We start from the raw sequence: 20,672 nt of genomic DNA on the forward strand, positions 1-20,672 counted from the left end.
CAAATGAACCAAACCATATATATATACACAACGTAAAGATCTATTTCTTGCTTATATAGTGCTATAGACAAATGTGTTTGTATAAATATAATTGCAACAGATTTTTTTTCCTGATCCTATGTTCCATATATAGGATCATCTAATTTGCTACCCTTAGGTTTTTGAATGTTAGTTTTGGTTTTAATATTGATTTGGAAATAGAGGTCAGTTTCATAGGATGCCTACTTTTTAAAAGGGGTACTTAACCTTTAAAAGTATCAGTGTTTTCTCTTACTCTATTTTTTCATATAAAAATATAGAAACTTATCTACAATATATTGTACTGGTTAGTTTTTGCCAACTTAACACACACTGTAGTCACTTGGGAAAAAGAGGACTTGTCTCTGTCAGATTAGCCTGTGGGCATGTCTGTAGAACATTTTCTTGACCGATGAGTGGTGTGGAGGGCTCAGCTCACAGTGGGTAATGCCAACCCTTAGTGGTTGGTCATAAATGGCATAAGGAAGCAGGCTGAGCAGGCCGTGGGCAGCAAGTCAGTAAACAGCCTTTCTCCATTGTCTCTACCTGACTTGAGTTTCTGCCATGGCTTCCCTTGATAGCTATGTTGCTTAGTTTTATGTCAGCTTGACACAAGCTACAGTCATCAGAAATAATTGAGAAAATGCCTCCATAAGATTGGGCTGTAGGCAAGCCTGTGGGACATTATCTTAATTAGTGATTGATGGAGGAGGACCGAGGCTATCGTGTGTGGTGATACCATTCCTGAGCTGGTCCTCCTGGGTTCTATAAGAAATCAGACCAAGCAAACCAGTAAGCAGCACCCTTTCATGGCCTTTGCATCAGCTCCTGCCTCCAGGTTCCTTCCCTGTTTGAGTTCCTATCCTGACAGTGCTATGAACATGTTCACCAAATAAACCCTTCCCTCCTCTAGGTGCTTTGGTTGTGGTGTTTTATCACAGCAATAGTAACCCTCACTTGGTCAGTGAGGGAGCATAAAGTGGAAGCTAAACGAACCCTTTCCACACTTACTGGTTTTTGGTCATGGTGTGTATTACATCAACAAAAACCAAATTAGTACATGTCTGCTAACTATTGATATCCAAAAGTTATGACATCCTGAACATGAACTTGAATTTTATCCTCTTACATGTGATTGGATTCTATACCTTACAACTGCCACTTAAGGCAGTTTAAATGGATACAGTTGTCATTGAAATTGTCTTTGGGAGGACATTTCTCACCTTAGTGAATGAATGTTGGATTGTTGGTGGGTTTTAATTCAACAGATAGGGCGTATATGAGTGATGTGTCTTGCTGTGACAGGAATAACTAACACCAGTGACTTAGGAAGAGGTTACTTCAGCTTACAGCTCAAGAGCACAGTGCTTTATGGCAGAAAATTGATGGTGGCAGAACCTTGAGACAGTTGGTAACATTCTACATAGTTCAGGAAGCAGGGGGTGACAAATGCTGGCACTCAGCTTGCTTTCTCCTTATTCAGTCCAGGTCCCTAGAGCATGGACTGATGCCATCCAAAGGAAAGATGGGTCTTTCATCTAAGTTATTCTAATATAGATAATCCCTCATTGACACTACCAGGAGTTTGTCTCCCAGGTGATTCTACATCTTGTCAAGTTCTTGGTCAATATTAATTATCACAGGGGAATAATTATGTATGGGATGGAAAATATCTTAATGATAGCAGGATGAATTTTAAGGAGACTGGTACAAACACAAATACATTCTAATATTGCAAAATGCACATTATGGAAGATTTTAAAGGAATGGATGGTGGTTAGAAATGCTAGTGCCCTGTAGGTGCCTGAGAGTCCTTCTGCCTTATTTTGTTAGTTAGAATCATGGGATTGTCACATGGTGATGATTGCTTTCTGTTGCAACAGGTCTCAGTTTGTTCAGAGTGTTATTGCCCAGTGCCTGGTGGAAATCTCCTCTGCTAAAAGCACTTTCAGATTCACGATTCAAGGTCAGGATGGCAAAGTGTACATCTTGGTAAGGAAGTATTCTCCATTCTCACCCATTTTATGGCCTTATAATCCAGAGTCCCAGAAATTTTGTTAATTTCCATCATTCCATTTTCTTACCTTTCAAGTCTGGAAAATGGAAGATGACCATAGAACTTTTTAGTATCAGTTAACCCGTGAACCAAGCTCACTTCCTTCAGTACCACATGACCAGGTGCACCGCATCTAGGTTCTGGGGCTGCAGTCAGAAAGAAAACCCAGTTTTTGTTCTTTAGAAGCTCATACTAAAAGTGATGCTTTTTCTCTTGATAATGACTCTTCTGGAGGTGTCCCATCACTCTTCTGGAGGTGCAGCATTCTCGTGTCTCTTTTTATTTCTTACTCTCAGCATTAAAATGTCCTCTTACTCCTGTTTCAGACTGTCTCTGACAGTTTGGTATTTGAGAAATAGTAGCAGGTTTGGAAGAAGATGCCGGCTTTGGTGCATCTACACTCTCCATGTCCTGCAGGCCCCAGAGTCATCCTACCTCTGTTTAGAATGATGATCTGCACAAGTAAATTTTGCCCAGTCATTGGAAACCCAAACAGCTCAGACCATACCTTTTTCTGCATCTCTTTTCTTCAACTAGTTAACCCATACAGAGTGCTTCTTATGGAAAGCACTTTACTAGGTGTTCAAGGTTGAACCAGAAAGTCTTTAGGATACTCACATAGTAATAGGAAATGGATAGCGGTGTCGTAGTTTGAAATTATCGTGTGTTTCCTTTGTGTGTGCATGCATATGTGAACACACATGTAATTGGAGGCCAGAGGGTCTATGTGTAGGTCTTCTTCAACTGCTCTCCACTTTTTTTTTTTTTTTTTGAGATAACCTCTCACCAAGCCTGAAGCTCAGCCCGTTCAATTGAAGTGGCCAGTGAGCCCCAGGAACCCACCTGTCTCTGCCCCCTAGGGCAGAGGTTACAGCTACATGCTGCCAGCCCCAGATTTTCACATGGGCTCTGGAGATCAAACGTGGGTGCTCATTTTTGTATAGCAAACACCTTATGGCTTGAACCATGTTACTAGCCTTAGTTTTCTTGTACTGAATGATTTTCTAGGTGAAAAATCGTTCTTCAGTTTTCTTACATTGAAGTTCTGTTTTTCTTACTTTGCTAGGATATATTTTTGAAATATGCTCAGACAGTTTGATGAACCTAAAGTGCTTTTCCCCCATCCTGTCCACTCCCCAAGCCTGATTCTGTCATGTTTTCCAAAAGTCATCATTGTAACAGTCTTATATAGATGTATATAAAATGTGTATTTTCTGTCCGTATACAACCATTTCTAAGAATTCTCTTAGGTGTTTATTAGTGAAGAAAACAAAACAGTGTTACATGGTTAGCCTTTCAGTAAGAGTCTCATGTAACAGGGAGGATTGTTTCTTGTTGATTAAATGTAGGTTGGATTCTATTCTTTAATGACTACAACTCTACTATCTGGCCACTGAAGACAGTGCTACAAGAAAATAATCATTGCACATGAATTTTTTTACTCCTTTAGAAGAGGACTTTCTAGCTTAATACGGAATTAGAATATGCATATTTTAAATTCAGATGTCTATCACCCTACATAAAAGTTGTAATCACTTGTCTTTTTTAGGGGACATTCTTGTGGCCCACACATCCCATTGACCAGGGTGGTTCATTCATTCCTAGCTGCTGACTGTTGAATGCCTATGGCTTACAGTTCTCCCTTCTGCAGAGACTTGTCCCTGTAAGGCAGGTCTTGCCTTGCTCTGGAAGTTCTACTACTGTTAGTGCTTTGCTCTGTCTGTTAAGTTTCCTGGAAACACATCAATTTACTGCATTAGCCACATAGACATTTTTATTGTTTTATTTTATTTTTTTATTTTATTTTTTTATTATTTTTTAATTTTTTATTTAATTAATTAATTTTTTTATTTAATTATTATTTTATTTTATTTTTATTGTTTTATTTTATTGTATTATTTTTATTGTTTTATTGTTCTCTTTCTGTTATTTGCCTGTCTTCGCTTAATTGTTTGACCCCTCACTGATGAGCTCCAAATATTTCAGATTAATTATAGCATTACTATTTATATAGATGCTTTTTTCCTAATCAGTTTTAAAAAATGTTTTCTATGGTTGGTCTCCCAAATGCTACATAAAGTAAAATAAAAATAAAATTGAAAAGTGAACCTTACTTATACATTGTCTGCCTAATTATGTTTTTCTGTTACTTCCTGTGGCTTTTTGAGGTGGTAATACACAATATAGATGGAATAGCAATATTTTCCTCTATGGACTTCTCTTCCCATCCTTTAGCTTTGGGTTTTGAACTCAGACAGTTTGGTGATCGAACCTATGAGAAGTTCTGGCTGTAGCAGTAAGTTCCCACTGTTGGAAGATTTCTCGGAAGCTGGCTCTAGCTCTGCCTGGAACGCCGTCAAAGTCCTCTACCAGCCCTGTATCAAAGGCAGGAATAAAGAGTAAGTTGTGCGTTTGGTTTTTTTGTTCCACGTTGCATTTCAGCTGTGCTCACCATGTGGGCACCAGGAAATCAATGAGTTAAATGCTACTTGATGCTGCTAGGAGCCACATTGAGAAATACTATGCTTGGTAAGTAGATTGAGTTACTATGGATGATTCCCACCGATATGCAGAGAACTTGCTTTTCCTGTAAATAATCAGCCTTTTTATTATAATCTCAGCTGTCAGTACATATGGCTACAGTCTAAGTCAGGCTTCAACAACTGTGAGCTCCGCCTGAAGCTCTTCCCAGACTCTCCGGATACAGCAGAAGCGAAGAATCCATGTCTTGCATCTGCCTCTGTAACACGAGGAAACAGACAAGAGCATGTAGCTCACTTAAGGCCCAGGCGGCTTTGTGGAGTAGACGCTATTCTGACCTCAGTTCTACAGATCTAGGATGTAGCAGATGAAGGAGAGACAAATGGGAGTGAATGGGGTAAACGGCAGGTTGTAGGTCTGTACTGAAAAGCAAGAAGGCTCTTCAGTTAAGATGGTGGTAAATGGAAACAGAGAATGTGAAGCGGAAGGCTACCTCTGATGATAACAGTCCACAAAGCAGGAGACATCAGATATTCTAGTTGGACAGTTGGAAGTTTATACTTGTTCTGGGCTCTCTGATGAGCTTGATCAAATGAGTGCTAGGATCAGAAAGATTCTCAGCTTTTTTTTTTTTTTTTTACTTCTGGGTAGTAAATAAGACAGTTTTGAGAATTAGTGCTATACTTTAATTGTGCAAGCAGCACAAATCATGTAAGATTCAAATGAACTGAAAGTTGAGTGTGTATAAACTACAAAAGTTATCTTCCTCTCCATGAGTAAAAGCAGTGTATTCAGGCCCTGCTTGTATTCATTTTGCATGGACATGATTTGGATGATATGCTTATGTCTTTCACACTTAACATGAATAAAACCCTTTCATAGGAAGCTCTTCCATGTCAGTGTATCATATTGTAAATGGTAATGGATGAAACCATTGTCTCTCATGGATGGATATTTGCATTCTTGCTTTTGCTGTTAAAATTAATGTAGAACTCTACGCTATTGTGTGATTGTTTTCTGGTTATGTGTGCTTTGTTTTAATAAGAAGGGTTTAAAGAAGTACAATTGTTGACTCAAGATGTTTGTACAGCTAACAGTTTTTGATGGATAATCAAATTCTTTTGTGGAATGACACTGCAAACTTACATTCTTGCCCATTTCCCTAGTTTTATCAGGAGTGACATTTAGATTTTTGCCCACATGACACCATGTAAACAGTGAAGGGTCAATAGATTGTCCTTATGTTATTATTCAGGCATGTTTAAGAATGTGCTTCTGTGTTTTATGCCTTGAGACTTTGAACAGCTTTTGGCTGCTCATTGGTTATGGTCTCTGTTGATGTGAGCATGTACCATTGTATATTTAGATTTATATAGTCACTCATTAAAATCCCTTTTATTTGTATTTTTAACTTATTTGAAATATAGACTTGAGAAAGCTGTTTTAAATCTCCTGCAGAATAATTATAGAAATCATATTTTTTTGTGTGGTTCTAATGTCTAATGTCATTTGGCATTTTATAATTTTGAAGGTATGTTACTAAATGCATGTTTGTGGCATGACCATCCACCCGGTTCATACTCCATCAAGAAGACAGTTACGTTTTTTCTATTTGATGCTAGTTTTGTTTCTAGTTGACCTCATGTTCATATTGTTTACTTTAAAAACTTATCAACCTATCATTTTAAAATTACAGTTCTTTATTTTCACCTGCCCTGTGTCATTTTATCTTAAGTGTGTGCTTTATTAGTTTTTACTTTGCAAACGGCATATAACTGTTTGTTTCAAAGCTTCAATGAGTGAATTCTTCTCTGTCTTTATTTTATGTTACTATGCGTGTGTATGTGCATGAGTGTGGGTGCATTGGTGCCATGGTGTGGAGGTCAGAGAGCAGCCTTTTGAGAACCTTTTTTTTCTTTTTTACTTCTTGTTTTGAGGCAAGCTCTCTTCTTGTTTCTGTTGCTGGCCAGGGAGTTACTGCACGATCCTGTTGTCTCCACCTCCCATCTCACCAAAGGAATGCTGGGATTATAGACATGTGCCACAACATCCATTTGTTCTCACATGAGTTCCCAGAACCAAACTCAAGCCCTCAAGCTTGCGAGTCAAGCACTGTTACCCACTGAGCTACCTCCTCAGCCAAGTTCTCCCTGTTTGAGTGATGGATTTAACTGCATCTTTTAATTGTGATCATTCACATACTCAGATGTAGCCCACAGTCTTTTAGTTAGTTGCCTTCTCTGGTGTCAGCCTATCTTCTGATTATTTGAGAGTAAAAAAATACCAAATATGTAAATATGTTTTTCATGATTACCCTTCAATTTTTGATGCACATTTTTAAGCTACCCTTTTACTACCAATGTCTTGGCTTAACGTTCATGCTCTTGAGTTTCATGACTTGCCTCTCACTCCCTTCTCAGCTGTTCCCTTTGCTGTGGTGAAAACTGTTGTAATTCTGGTGATGATGACCGTATTTCTTCACTTATGCAGCCAAAGCCTGCCCTCTTAGCTTGCCTCTTACTCTTATACATTGTGTCCATTAATCTAGGGGTGTGTGTATGTGTTTCTATAGAAATTAAAATGTTTTTGCTTTGTTTTATAAATGTTCTTAAATATTATTATACTCTAAATTTTTGCAACCTGCTTTGTGTTCAGTATTCCATTTTTTTTTTAACTTTAAGGTGTATTCTTTTGTTTGCTTTTCTTTTCTTAATTTTTAAAATTTATTTTTACTTATATGTATAAGTGCTTGCTGTACCATGTGTGTCCCTGTGCCCAAGGAGGCCTGAAGAGGGGGTCAGGTTCATTGGAACTGGGGTTTAAAGATGGTTATGAGCTGCCTTTTGGGTGCTGGGAACAGAATCAAGGTCTACAGCAAGAGCAGCAGGTGTTCTTAAGGAGAGGAGGCTGTGCCATCTCTCCAGCCCCTGGTAGTTTTTTGTTTTTGTTTCTTGAGATAGGATCACAGTCTGATACCAAGACTAACCTTGAACTCATGGTGTAGTTGATTGACCTTCAACTCTTCTGATCCTCCTGCTTCTACCTCTCAGTTAGGAATACAGGTGTGGGAGATCAATGGCTTGGTGAAGTATACTTTCTAGTAGTTCTTCTACATTTGTACTTTAATTCCTTAATGTCTGAAAATATCTTATACCTATTCTGTTTCTCTGAAAACAAATTAAACATCTGTTAAAAAATTTAGTGTGTGTGTGTGTGTACACATGTCACAGCACATCAGTGGAGATCAGAGGCAACCAGCCTATGGGAGTCTGTTCTCTTCCTTCCTTGGGGATTGAACTCGGGTTCTCCAGCAAGTCACCTTACTCACTGGCTTATCTCACCGACGCTGGAAATTCATTAGGATAATCTCCTTGGTTGTCTAAGATTTCATATTGTGTATTGGAAATTGTACATAAAATTTTGTCATGCCATGTCCCATGTCTCCTCTGAAGGATATAATACCCTCCTTAAACCTTCCTGTTTTCTTGATTACTTATTGCTTTCAATATTAGCTCTTTTTTTCTTTTTTCTTTTCTTTCTTTTTTTTCTTTCTTCTTTTTCTTTTTTTAGAGAATGTGACTTTTGTACCTCTTTTTAAAATGGCTTTTCTCTTCACAAATGTTTGAGGGTTTGACTAGAATCCCTTTCTAAGATTCAATGCTGTGGTAGCCAGGACTACTTCTGTCCTGCCCACCTTGTTTGGGAAAGACTCAAAGCAGTCTTTATATAGTGAAATGGGGAATCCTTTTGTTTGATAATTACAATTCCTCTACTGGTGACTGTACATTGTTTGTACCTTAGACCAGTTGCTGTTTTTTGTTTGTTTGTTTGTCTTGGACAGGGTCTGTCAAAACCAAAGCTGACTTGGAACTCACATTCTTACCTATACCTCCTGAATGCAGCGATTACAGCATGCACTACCATGCCCAACTCATTTTTCTTTTGCTAAGTTTTAAATATTAAAGAATGGCTCAGTTCCATTGATAAATTATATATTTATTATATGAAGCATCTTCAAACTGTCTTTCTTGTGGAACACTACAAGAATTTAGTGAACTTGCCCTGTTACTGTACTCATTCTTAGTTTTAAATCTTTGTGTGTGTGTATATGAGAAAGGGGGGTGAGAAGGAGAAGGAGGGAGGGGAGAGAGAGAGAGAGAGAGTGAGCGCAAGCGAGCCATGGCACATGTGCAGAAGTTAAGAGGTTAGCCTTGGGTATCTAGTCTTACCACATTACCCCTCGTTTTGAGGCAGGGTCTCTGGTTGCTTTGCTACTGTATATGTATATGTATATGTATATGTATATGTATATGTATATGTATATGTATATGTATATGTATATGTATATGCCAGGCCAGCTGGTCATTGAGCTTCTCATAGTCTGTTAACCCTTCTCTCGTCTTGCAGCAGGAGCACTGAGATTGTAGATGCACACTATCATGTCCAGTGCTTTCTGGATTTGGGGACCTGAACTCAGATCCGCACACTTGAGCAGCAGGACTTTACCTACCCAGTCACTCCCTAGCCCCATTTCACTCATTCTTAACAAATGCTTGGAGCATAAAAAAAAAAATCACTGACTATTGTGAGTTGAGTTTTTCTGTGTTTGGTTAGAAAGGAAAAAAACTGCTTCCAGATGCTTAGAGTGAGAGTTCATGTCTAATAAATGACTTTGATTCATTACTTTATCTCTTGTATGATACAATTTTTATTGTGCCTTTCCCCCCTTTTGACTATGTTTCCCTGAAGGCTCTGAATCATCTAATTTTTGTCTTTTGAGGACATTAGTGTCTTTCTTTGTGGGGCATAACTGAACAAACTGTAGACTCTCTGGCATATTCATGACACATGGGGTGGTACATTAACTATTTTAGTCCCATTGGCTAGAGGTTTTTTTCTAGTGAAAGTGTGGATGGCAGATGGTAGTCTAAAAGAGGAAAACAGCAAATGTAACTATGGCTTTATTTCCTTGAGCACTCATAAAAAGAAAAAAAAGCTGTCATGTAATATATTTTTAGAATGTTCATTCTTTCTAGCAACATCGCTCATCATTTTGAAGAATGTTTTTTTTTTGGGCCTTCCCTCCTTGCTCCAACTAGGATCTTCATAGGTGGGTGAGCACCGATTTTTTTGATTGTTAATTTATTTTGTTTTGTTTTGTTCCTACTGGCCCATGTTTTATACTGGCATAATAATGTATTTTATGCTTTATGTTATCTAGTTTGCATATAAGAGTTTAAATCATAATGTACTATTTAATTTAACTTTGGACACAACTTCTATAGTTTGATTCTACTATTTTGTCAAACCACCCACTGCTTCATATTCACTAGTTTGGGGTAATTTTGCCTACAGTAAATATTTGGCAATGTCTGGAGACAGGCTTGGTTTTTACAACTTGAAAGAGTGTGCCATCTATTAAGTTGTTAAGGAGTTATCTTAGACACCCTGGAATACTGGGGAGCACCACCTGTATTGCAAAGAATTTTCTGGTCTCAAACATTAATATGCCAAAGATGTTACCCCGCTTGGAAATGTCTCTTGAAATCAGGCTACTTCTGCCTTCTCCTATTGTGTGTGATAGCCTGCGGTTTTCTTGAAATTAGCAAATGCAATCAATTCTACTGTTACGTGAACCAACATCTTTGTAATACCACAAGCTAATTTTGTTAAAAAGAGTAAATGGTGAAATATAACCAAATTTTTGTTGTGGTTATTCTTCTCCTTTTTCTGTAAGGGAAATGGTCCTTATAGTAACATGCCCAGAAATATGACGATTTCAGGGCCCTTTGGTTGTTCTGGTTTTGAGCATCCTCTATATTGTTTCCCAGAGAAGTCTTAGCAGCTTGTTCTTATTTGCTTGTCAGTTGATTTTCTTTGTTTCTCTCCTTTTGGTTTAATTATTTTATGGTTTTGTGTGTGGGGGGGGGTGGCTTTAGGAGGAGCTACTTTGAAACTAGCCAACCTAAAGAATATGAAGAGAGATCTTATTGCAACTTTGATGAACATTATTTGATGATAGTGCTTACCCAAGTCTCATTGCTGCTCCTGTGATAAAACCATGACCAAAAGGCAACCTGGGGAAGAAAGGGTTTATTTCAGCTTACAAGTAGTAATCTCTCATCCAGGGAAGCTGAAGGTAGGAACCTAGAGGCAGGTACTGAAAGGAGAGAACTTGAAGGAATACGCTTGTTGGCTTGCTCCCCAAGGTTTGCTCAGCCTGCTTTCTTATACAACCCAAGACCTTGGTTGGTATCACCCACAGTGAGCTGGTCCCTCCCACATAAATCATTCATCAAGAATATGCCCCTGTAGACTTGTCCACAGGCCAATCTGATTGGGGCATTTTTGCAATTGAGGTAACACCTTCCTAGTTTGTGTTGAGTTGACAAAACCTTGCCAGCATAGTAACACTGAGCATCAGGTCATATACTTTGGTCACTTGTATGCCATCATCAGAAAAGCATGTATTCAATTCCATGTTCTAGTTTTTCACTGGGTTGTAGGGTATTTTGGTTGAGTTGAAGCTGTGCACTGAGTGTTCAGGCTTAGTCTATTCGTGGGTAAAAGAGAAACTTTTATTTTCTCTCCCATTCTTTAGTAACTCATTCACTCTGTTAATTATGTCTTTTGATGAACAAAAAGTTTAAATTTGGCCAAGTCCTGTTCATCTGTTTTGCCTTCATGTTGATGCCTATGCTGGTAGTGTCCTGTGAGCAAAGTCACACTCAACTGTGCTTCTTTTTCATTCTGTGCCCTGAGATGGGGAAGACCAGCAGCATGGCCTTAAATACTTTGGAGATAGGTTGGCTGGTTTGCGCTCAGTTTAGAAGAATGTATTCTTTTGACTGATAAGAAAGATAGAGCAAACAATGTTAATTTATGGCCATTTTATATCTAGCAGAATACTCCAAGGCCTATTGTTCAATAATTATATATCCCCATAAGCCATTTATATGAGGTGATTTAAGTGCTGTATGAATATAATGGTGTGGATGCTTGGGGTCCTACAGAGAGCTGTATCAGACCATCTCCAGGAGGTGTCCACTTCCACTCTCATGTAGAAACTATGGTCAGGAGACGTTGACCTTGTAGAGCAGAGCAAACTCAAACATTGGGTGTGAACATCTACCTCTTAATTTCACATAGGAGGAAACTGGGGACCAGAAATAAGTTCAGCTTGTCACTGACAGCCAAGATTAGGGCTCCAAACCAAGCACTTCTTCCTTGCACCACATCTTCTCTCACTATGGAATTTTTGGAGATGTGAAAATGGGCTATAAATGTATATTTCATTTGAGAAAAGCTCCTCTTGTCCTTGAAGGTTGATGTCAGCACTCTTTGCTCCCCAAATGTGCCATGTGCTGTCCTCTATCCTGTGCACACTTGTATATTCTAACGTGTTACACTAGTATCAGCAACTTCTCAGTTAAATGTGCATAGTTGTTGTTTCAGATCAGAACTTAGTGATAACAAATACAGGTTATTATTTTTTTTTGTGTAAGTCCAGTGTCTAATTCCTAGAGCAGAAACCATCTGATGGAAATTCATCTAACAGTTCAGTGAAGTGATTGGGCACCTATTGAATACAAAAATTCCTTAGAGTCACTTCCACACATTTGTCTGCTGTTCGTGTATTTTTACCCAAATTTTCCTGTATAGAGGCAATTCCTTATTATTAAAGACATTCATCATGTATTTCATTTGTGATTAGGAAAATCCCTTCTTAGACTGTGCATGTACAATAGCCTAAACTACAGCTTATTTCATTTGAAATTCCAACATTATCGGGGAATAATTTGAAATCACTAAGGAACAGACCAGGAATAAGACCATGGCATGAAAGAGAAGTGGGCGTTACCTCTAGTGATTCTTGATTTCTTATGAAAGGTAGACTGTGGGAACAGCTGAGTCATAAACTGTGTGTGAAAGGAAGGAGGGCAGTGTGTAAGTGAGATTGTCCTTTTACTGTTTGCCATCCACCCACTAAGGACAAATGCAGACAGCAAAGTATTGGCCTCACTGGGCTTTGTGATGGTTTGTATATGCTTGGCCTAGGGAGTGGCCTGGGCCACCTCCTGTTTGGAGGAGTGGCCTTGTTAGAGTAGGTGTAGCCTTGTTGGAGTAGGTGTGTCACTGTATGTATGGGCCTCATCCTAGCTGCCTGGAAGTCAGTATTCTGCTAGCAGCCTTTAGATGAAGATGTAGAACTCTCAGCTCCTCTTGCACAATGACTGCCCGGTTGCTGCTATGTTCCTGCCTTGATAATAGACTGAACTTTTGAAACTGTAAAGCCAGCCCTAATTAAATGCTGTCCTTATAAGTTGCCTTGGTCATGGTGTCTGTTCACAGCAATAAAACCCTAGCTAAGACAGGCTTAATGTTTCGTTGACTCATCCAGGGTAGTGTGTTACTAACAAACATTAGGAGTTGGATAGGGATTGCTGCTCCTAATCACTTACTGAAATACATTTCAGTTTAAGCTGGGGCTTAAGAGAAAGCTTTTAATTAGATGTCTGCAGTTCCCCAATTATTATTTTTGAAAGCACCACAGATTGTTGATGGAAAGCGATCTCTTTTGGAAATATATTAAATTCCAACCCCTTAGTGGAGTTTGAGCAGTCACTCAAATGTGTGCTTCCAGTTAAATTGTCTTCATTTTCCATGAGTTTTGAAATCCTGTTTGGTAAAGAAATATATGATGTAAAGCCATAAGGAGTGAGTGAAGAACACATTGGGCCTGCCCAATTTTGATTTGACTTTGTCATGTAAACTAGCTAGAGTGTTCCTGGCTAGTGATGAATTCCTCTTGGACATTAAGGCTAAATAGCTGAGCTGTGGCATCTCTTATCCATAGCATTTGGGGATTATGTTTTCCTCCAGACACTGCAAGAGCCGTCCAAGTGCAGGCAGCTCTATTGAAGCCCCAATAAGTTGGACATTTTGTTGTTGGCATTCCCCTTATTAATCCTGGCTGATATTGTAATGTTCCTTCTGGGAGCAAGTGCCCCTTTTAGGTATTACAATGGTGCTTCAGGTGCAAAGCCTCTTATGTGTATCATAGCCTCTGAGGAACATGTTCTGTAGCTCTCAACATAGCCCCAGCCAGATCCTAGCCTGTTGGAAAAATGTTGTCTCCCCAGCTATAAACTAACCAGTCATCTCTAATTCCTCAGGCAACTTTCTAGAGAAATAACACCAAAATTTGTGGAACAGACCCATGCACATCTCCACTGCTTTCCCTCTGCCTGAGTAACCACAGAAAATAGATTGCTTGCTCTCCTGACAGCTGAATGCATGGCCCAGAAATAAATATGGAGATAGTACATTTTCTGTTACTGTTTGTCAACATAAAGAGTATAGGGCCATAATATTATTTCTCTGTGTGTGCGTGTGCATGTGGTGTGTGTGTGTATGCAGATGTTGTTAGATGTCTTCTCCAATTACCTTCTACCTTACCTTTTTTTTTTTTGAGATAATGTCTTTCACTGAACTTAGAGCTCTCTGATTGGCTAGATGACTGTCTGACAAGGCCTAGGCATCCTCCTGTCTCTCCTTTACTCCTTCACTTAGAGTTCTAGGATTGCAAATGTGTTGTACTTTATGTGGCTATCTATGGCTGTCCTCAGGCTTGTGAAAGAGGCCCTTGACCAACTGAGCCATCTCTCTGGACAACGACACTATAATATTCTTTTGCAACTTATTTTTCCACACAGCATTATGTCTTCTCAATACATACATGTAATTGTATTTTTTAAAACTGGTGTGTTAGAAACCATAATGTAGCTATTTTGTGATTTGGATATCTTAAACTTTTTCTTGGTTATTCAATGTTCTGCAGTAAAAACCTTTGTACATGCCTTTTTTCACACTTCTGAAAGTCTTTCTTTAAAGTGAATGGAGGGGCTAGAGGGACGGATGGCTCAATGGTTAAGAGCAATGTCTACTCTTCTAGAGAACTGAGTTTGGTTCCTAGCACCCAGATGGTGGCTCACAACTATCTATAACTCTTGTTCCAGGGGATTTGATGCCCTCTTCTGTCCTCCATGCACATGGTGCAAAAACATACATATGAGCAAAAGTGCATCCATATCAAAGAGTAAATATTGATAGAAAGGACAGGCTACTCCTAGATCATATTGATGTAACAAAGCTGTAAGTAATCTTTTTATGTGACATACTTTAGATTTACACAAGAGTTACTACAGCAGTACAGGTTGCTCTGTGAATCCCTCACCAAACTCAGTTTCTCATGTGTTCTCATTTTCTGTTACCATGGTACCTTTCTCAGCATCAGTGCAGTAGTATTGGCACATCTCAAATCATCGATTCCACACAGTATTTGAATATCACCAAATCTTCTCCAGTGAAGTATTTTACCATAAACATTCATGTGCTTTTGTTTTATGCCATCCACCCTTTAATAAAATTATAATCTGATATTCTCCAGTTAATCTTATTCTTCCTCACTTATTGTTGTCACTCAGATTGCTCACCCTTGACCATTATTTTAGGGTGGACCATATGCCCTTTGGATATGTCTCACACTTGTAATTTTGAACATATTCTTATTGCTGACATCACAACAAACTCCAGAGTTTAGATTTAGCCGTGGAAGAAGCCCAGGTCCTATTGGTGGGAGATTGGAAGTAGTGATGGATCCAGTGGACAATCGTCCTGTTCTTCCAGAGGCAGCTCTCCGTCATCCTCTCACTGTTACATTGAGTTATATTACGAAGCTTACTGATTACAGCCACATTGATAGAATTACATTTTGTTAGGTGGCTCTCTCTCTCTGAGACCTTTGAGTTTCTTCTAAGGACAACCTGTTTATATTCCTTTGCTTATGCTGGTGTCTGTGTGTGGGAGAGAGTTCTTAGAAATCTTAGTATCAACCCTTTATTTGGCTGTGAATGATAACTGTTTACACACTGCAACTCACTTTTAAACTTATTGCTGGTTTTTGACACACAAAAGTTTTCATCTTGTCACAATTAAAATTGGAGTCAAAAGCTTTTGCCTTTTGTGCTGTTTAAGATCTTTGCAGCAAGTCTCCCTAGGCTTCATCCTTACCATCTACTGAATGGACTGATTCAGAAACCATTGAACTCATAGCAAGCACGATCACTATTCTCTGTCCTTAGAATTCAGTACTATTCACGTTTCTTCTGGGAAGAGCTTGCCTCTGCATTCTGGTTTTTCTCTGCCTTCTAACCCCTTCCCTTTCTTCTTTGTAAGTCAGTCTTTTTTCATGCCATTTCTACACTTTTTTCTAAAGCCCCAGAATGCTCTCTATGGCATCTTTGCTGACTTCTGTTTTTGTGATAGAGACTCTAGTTCCTGGACTTGGGAGATAGCATAAAATCATAAAATTAACCTGTTGTGAAAGCATGAGTTCAGATCCCCAGGAGACACCCAGATCCAAAGTGGGATACAGAGGTGCATGCCTCTAATCCCAGTGTTGAGGGACTGGGGTTAGAATCAGGTGCATCCCTGAAGCTTATTGGCCAACCAATGTAAGTCAAGGCAACGAGCCTCATTTCAGTCAGAGAGCCCATATCAAAAACAAAAGGGCGGAGAGTGATAGACACCACCCAATATCTACTTCTGACCTCCATATACAGACACATGCATGCACACATGTACACACCCACACTCACAATTATGTATAACACACACACACACACACACACCTGCTTGTTATTCCCATCTTGTGTCTCTGCTACAAATCCAACTGACTTCAAAGGTTCTTATGAACCCAGGGTAGAGGAAACTCATTAACACTATGGTGATAAATACTTCCTTTTCTTTGTGTCTCTAGCAATATGACTTCGTGAATTCTCTTCTTTGCCTGGGCTCAAAACCTAAAGTTAGCCTTTGTTTCCCACTTCATCCTGTCTAACCATTTTGCATCCTGTCTATCTTCCTTGGTCATTTCTTCACATCTGCTTTTTCTCTTCCCAGTTTCATCAGCCATATCATGTCTTTGCCATCCTTAAAACCATATATACATACACATATATTTAAATTTACATCATTTAGTTAGTCAGTGTGTATCCATAGGTGTACGCTTGTCGTGGTGCACATTTGGAGGTCGGAGTATGATTTGAGGGAGTTGATTCTCTCCTTCCACCATGTGGGTCTTAGGGATTGAACTCCAATAGTAAGGCTTGACAGCAGGTGCCTTTACTCACTGAGCTCTCTGGCTGGCCCTTAGTATATATACTTAGTTTTTTATATATTGAGGATGTAAAATAACGGGCTTTGTGATGACATTTTTGTGCTTCATTATATGGATACACATGGTAATTATTTGCATCCCTCAAGCCTGTCAACTCTAATCCAAGCTACATCTGCAGTCCCTCCCTGCAAAAATCATGTCAGGACTCTCCTCTTTGTCCACCTCAAGTCTTTATGTCCTTGAAGTAACCTTTGAGGTCCTCTACAGCTATTTTCTTCTGTGTCTTTCATAGACGCTGTCCCTTCCAATCACAGTGGAGTATTGCAGCTTCTAAGATGGTCTGTACTCGTCATATGCTGTTTGTTAAGACTCTGTAGTTACTGATGTGACTCTATTTTCCTTTCCAAACAGCACCTATAATACTTTGTAATATTTCTATAAAGAATTCTTATGGAAGTTGACACTTTGAGTTGTGGGTGCTGTAACATGGGTAAGATCCTCACTAGCTAGAATATTTACAGTCTTCTATGCCTAATATACTTTTCTTATTATACCTTTGGCAATTATGCAACAATAAATGTGCAGAAAATTATTTTAGATCATATGGAGTATTCTTTTTTAAACAATTTGTTTCTTTTGATTATTTCCATATTTTTTTCTCCTTTTACCCATATAAAATAATGATAACTTTACTGTGATAGTGACTTAACTTTGCTAATTTTATCACAGTTATTGTTTCTAGATCAATAAGGTCAAAGGGCAGTTGGGAAGCACAGCTGACAGTTTATTATATGCTAGGCTGGCAAGTCACCTTTGAAAAGTTACTCAGACATCATGGAAATTTTTTTAAAGTATTTTATTGGTTCTTTTTGAATTTGAGATCATACACCCCAGTCTTACTCTTCTCTTCTCCTTGTTCTCACTTTTCACCCTTCCAACGTACCCCCAAACACAGAGAAAAAAAATCTCGTTGTGGAAGCTGTAGTCTGTCACATTGTGTCCCACAGTATACCATTTTGTCAACATTTCTTTGCTTGCAAATGTTCATTGCAATGACTCATTGGTCTGGTACAAGGTCTCTGGCTTCAGCTACTTGTAGAAGTATCTTTTACATGCCTGATATAATTGTCATCTTGGAGGCTTACTGCTAAATAAGCTCACCCTTTCTAGTTTTTTCTTAACTCTGGTTGGCTGGTTCAACTCAGCTGTTCTGGTTCAAAATTCCCCTTCAAGCTGACTGATTCAAACTGGCTTCTCTGTTACTTGCTGAATTGCTCTGCTTGGCCTCATACTAACTTTGACAATATGTTCTAATCTTCTAGCTCCTCATTTTCTGGCTTGTTCTGTCTTCACCTGTGTTTAGCTTGTTCTCTGTGCAATCTGTCTCTGTAAAACTGTCCTGGTAAGTTTCTTCCTCTGCTGACTGATTGAACTCAGCTCAACTGACTGAACAGAACTGACTGACTCGCTCTCTTCCTGCACTGCTTGTAAATAGCTTCCCATTTCTGTCTGTTCTTGTGAGAGCTGAGAATATCCTATCTCTTACTCATACTGTCAAATCTTTCTCTGATTGGTCACTTTGCCTCACAATTAGATATCACTTTCGAACATGACTGCTTCCTTCTACAAGCTAACATTACCTTCATTGTTAGGAATTAAAAGTGTTAACTAAGGGTGTCTCTACTCCAGCCAGAGCAACCATGTTGCTGGATTAAAATTAGAAGAAGGTTAGGGTTAGGGCTAGGGCTAGGGTTAGGGCTAGGGCTAGGGTTAGGGCTAGGGCTAGGGCTAGGGCTAGGGCTAGGGCTAGGGCTAGGGCTAGGGCTAGGGTTAGGGCTAGGGTTAGGGTTAGGAGCTACCTAACCCTACTTTATCTACAGCTACTCTATCAATATGGGAATCTCACTGGGACTCCTCCTCTTGGATATCCTGTTGTTGCCCTGTATCATGGAGATCTTGTTATTTTAGATCTGTAGGACTGGCTCCTCCTTATACTCCAGCAGTTCTTCAGTGGGATAGACGTTGGGTTGAGGCAATTCAAAACCTTGGATTTGGGCATGAGAAGTTTCTAAGCTGGTTAGCTTGCCAGCTCTCCCACCTTCAAGCCCTCAGGGTCTGCTCAACAGCAACCCCAATGACCATGGCCAGCTCTACCCTTCTTCCCAGGCTAGGTACAGGGTTACAGCTTATCAGGAACATGACCAGTTTTCCCATTTTCATGACTGAGGTCAGTTCTCCCTCCTGCCGTAGATGGTAAGGCATGAGGGAGGAGAAAAATCCATCTGTTCCTTGTGTGTGCTACTGCCTAGCAGACAAGTTGTTGGGCCAACTCTCACGTGCTCTCACCCTCAGGGGCTATCTCACCTTCACCCGTGCCATCAGGGTCAGTTCTACTATGCTGCCCAGTGGGGTGCAGTGGAGGGTGGGGGTACAGTTCTCCTGCTCTTATGACCCCATTGGGGCCAACTCTCCAGCCCACAGCTGGTGGTTAGGGCAAAATGGAGGGGAGGGGAGACATGGTAGGGCCAGCTCTCCTACACTCTTGTCCTCAGGGACTCACCCATAACTCCTGCAATGTGCAAGGCCTGTTCTCCCAGGAACTATAGCTGGCTAATGATGGGGTCAGCTCTCTGGCTCTCATATCCCCAGGGCCAGATTTCCCATGATGCTCAGATGATGGGTGGGGCCAGTTCTGCTCTGCCCTTAGAAATTAACATGTCCCTGGGAGGCAGCCCAGACCAAGGACATCTGCCTAGGCTTTGGTGGCCAAAGAGCAATTAGGAAGCACAGCTGACAGATTATTACGCACTAGGCCAGCAAGTTACCTTTAAAAGGTTACTCAGACATAGTGGAATTTTCTTAATAGAAGTATCTCTGGGTTCAAGAAAATTTTCTATGGACATGGTAGATTTCCAGTCATACTTATAATTTTAGTTTTTAAACATTTATTTCTAATTATGTATGTGAGTATCTGTGTGAGGATGTGTGCATATGAGTAGAAGAGGGCATCACATAACCTGGAGCTGAAGTTACAGATGGTTATGAAGAGCCAAGCTTGCGTGCCAGGACCTGAGCTTGGTTCCTGGCAAGAATGGTATGTACTCAACCACTGAGCCATCCCTCCAGTACCCTCACCTTCTTCTTAAATAAGCCTTTTAAGGATGAATATTTCAGTTTTAATTGACAAATAGTAATTTTTATAGGTCAACCTTTTAATATGCATGAGATTTGTGCTGAGCTTTATAATAAACTATATTATTGAATCTCCCCAGCATCTCAGTGGGGACAGTGCTATGTGGAATTTAATGTTCCTGCCCACTGAGGCAGCTGAACTATGGCAGACTTAAGAATTGAGAACTGGTCTGCTGAAATTCCTTGGTTCTGCCAGTCACATATCTTTATTTGTTTATTTTTTTTTTGTATTTTGAGACAGGATCTTGCCGTGTAGCTCAGGCTGGCTTCAAACTCCTGATTCCCTTGCCTCAGGCTCTCAGGTGCCAGGCTAGGTGAGTGCCACCATGCCAAGATGCTCAGCCCCCTATCTGTCCTTTATCAGTATTTACAGACTGTCCTGAAATCAATGACTGGGAAACAGAATAGTGGTAGACATGAATGTGTATTCACAGCTGCATTTGTTCTCTACAGATGATACCCTCAGCACACCTGCCCACCTCTGAGCCTCATTTTAGCATCCCCTTCCCTCTGTTACCTGTTAGTTGCAGACAGCATTACTAATTGGCTACCCATAAGCCTGTCTTATTTTATTAAGCTGGTGTTATTATCATATCCATGGTCCTATGAACAGCTTGAAACTATCTTGACATCTTTTTCCCCCCATTTGCCTTACCTGATGGCCTTGTTTGCAAAAGCTTGGCTTTCTTTCAACTTTGTTGAATTTTTCCTTTCCCTTTCCTGGGCTTCTTTGGACCAAGTTTT

The 20,672-nt window shown here is 39.7% G+C and overlaps 1 protein-coding gene across 3 annotated transcripts in view; it reads left to right on the forward strand.

Annotated features, from left to right (window-relative positions):
• The window catches only part of Ube3d (ubiquitin protein ligase E3D), a 136,709-nt gene that overhangs the window by 25,378 nt on the left and 90,659 nt on the right, over positions 1–20,672 (forward strand). For all 3 annotated transcript variants that reach the window (XM_028756209.1, XM_028756210.1, XM_028756211.1), the window contains 2 exons: positions 1,902–2,010; positions 4,310–4,473. In XM_028756209.1, coding sequence (XP_028612042.1) covers positions 1,902–2,010; positions 4,310–4,473 — 273 coding nt within the window. The remainder of the gene's footprint in view (positions 1–1,901; positions 2,011–4,309; positions 4,474–20,672) is intronic.

The sequence above is a fragment of the Grammomys surdaster genome, unplaced genomic scaffold (assembly GCF_004785775.1).
Source record: "Grammomys surdaster isolate TR1022 unplaced genomic scaffold, NIH_TR_1.0 126113, whole genome shotgun sequence".
In the NCBI taxonomy this organism is placed as follows: domain Eukaryota; kingdom Metazoa; phylum Chordata; class Mammalia; order Rodentia; family Muridae; genus Grammomys; species Grammomys surdaster.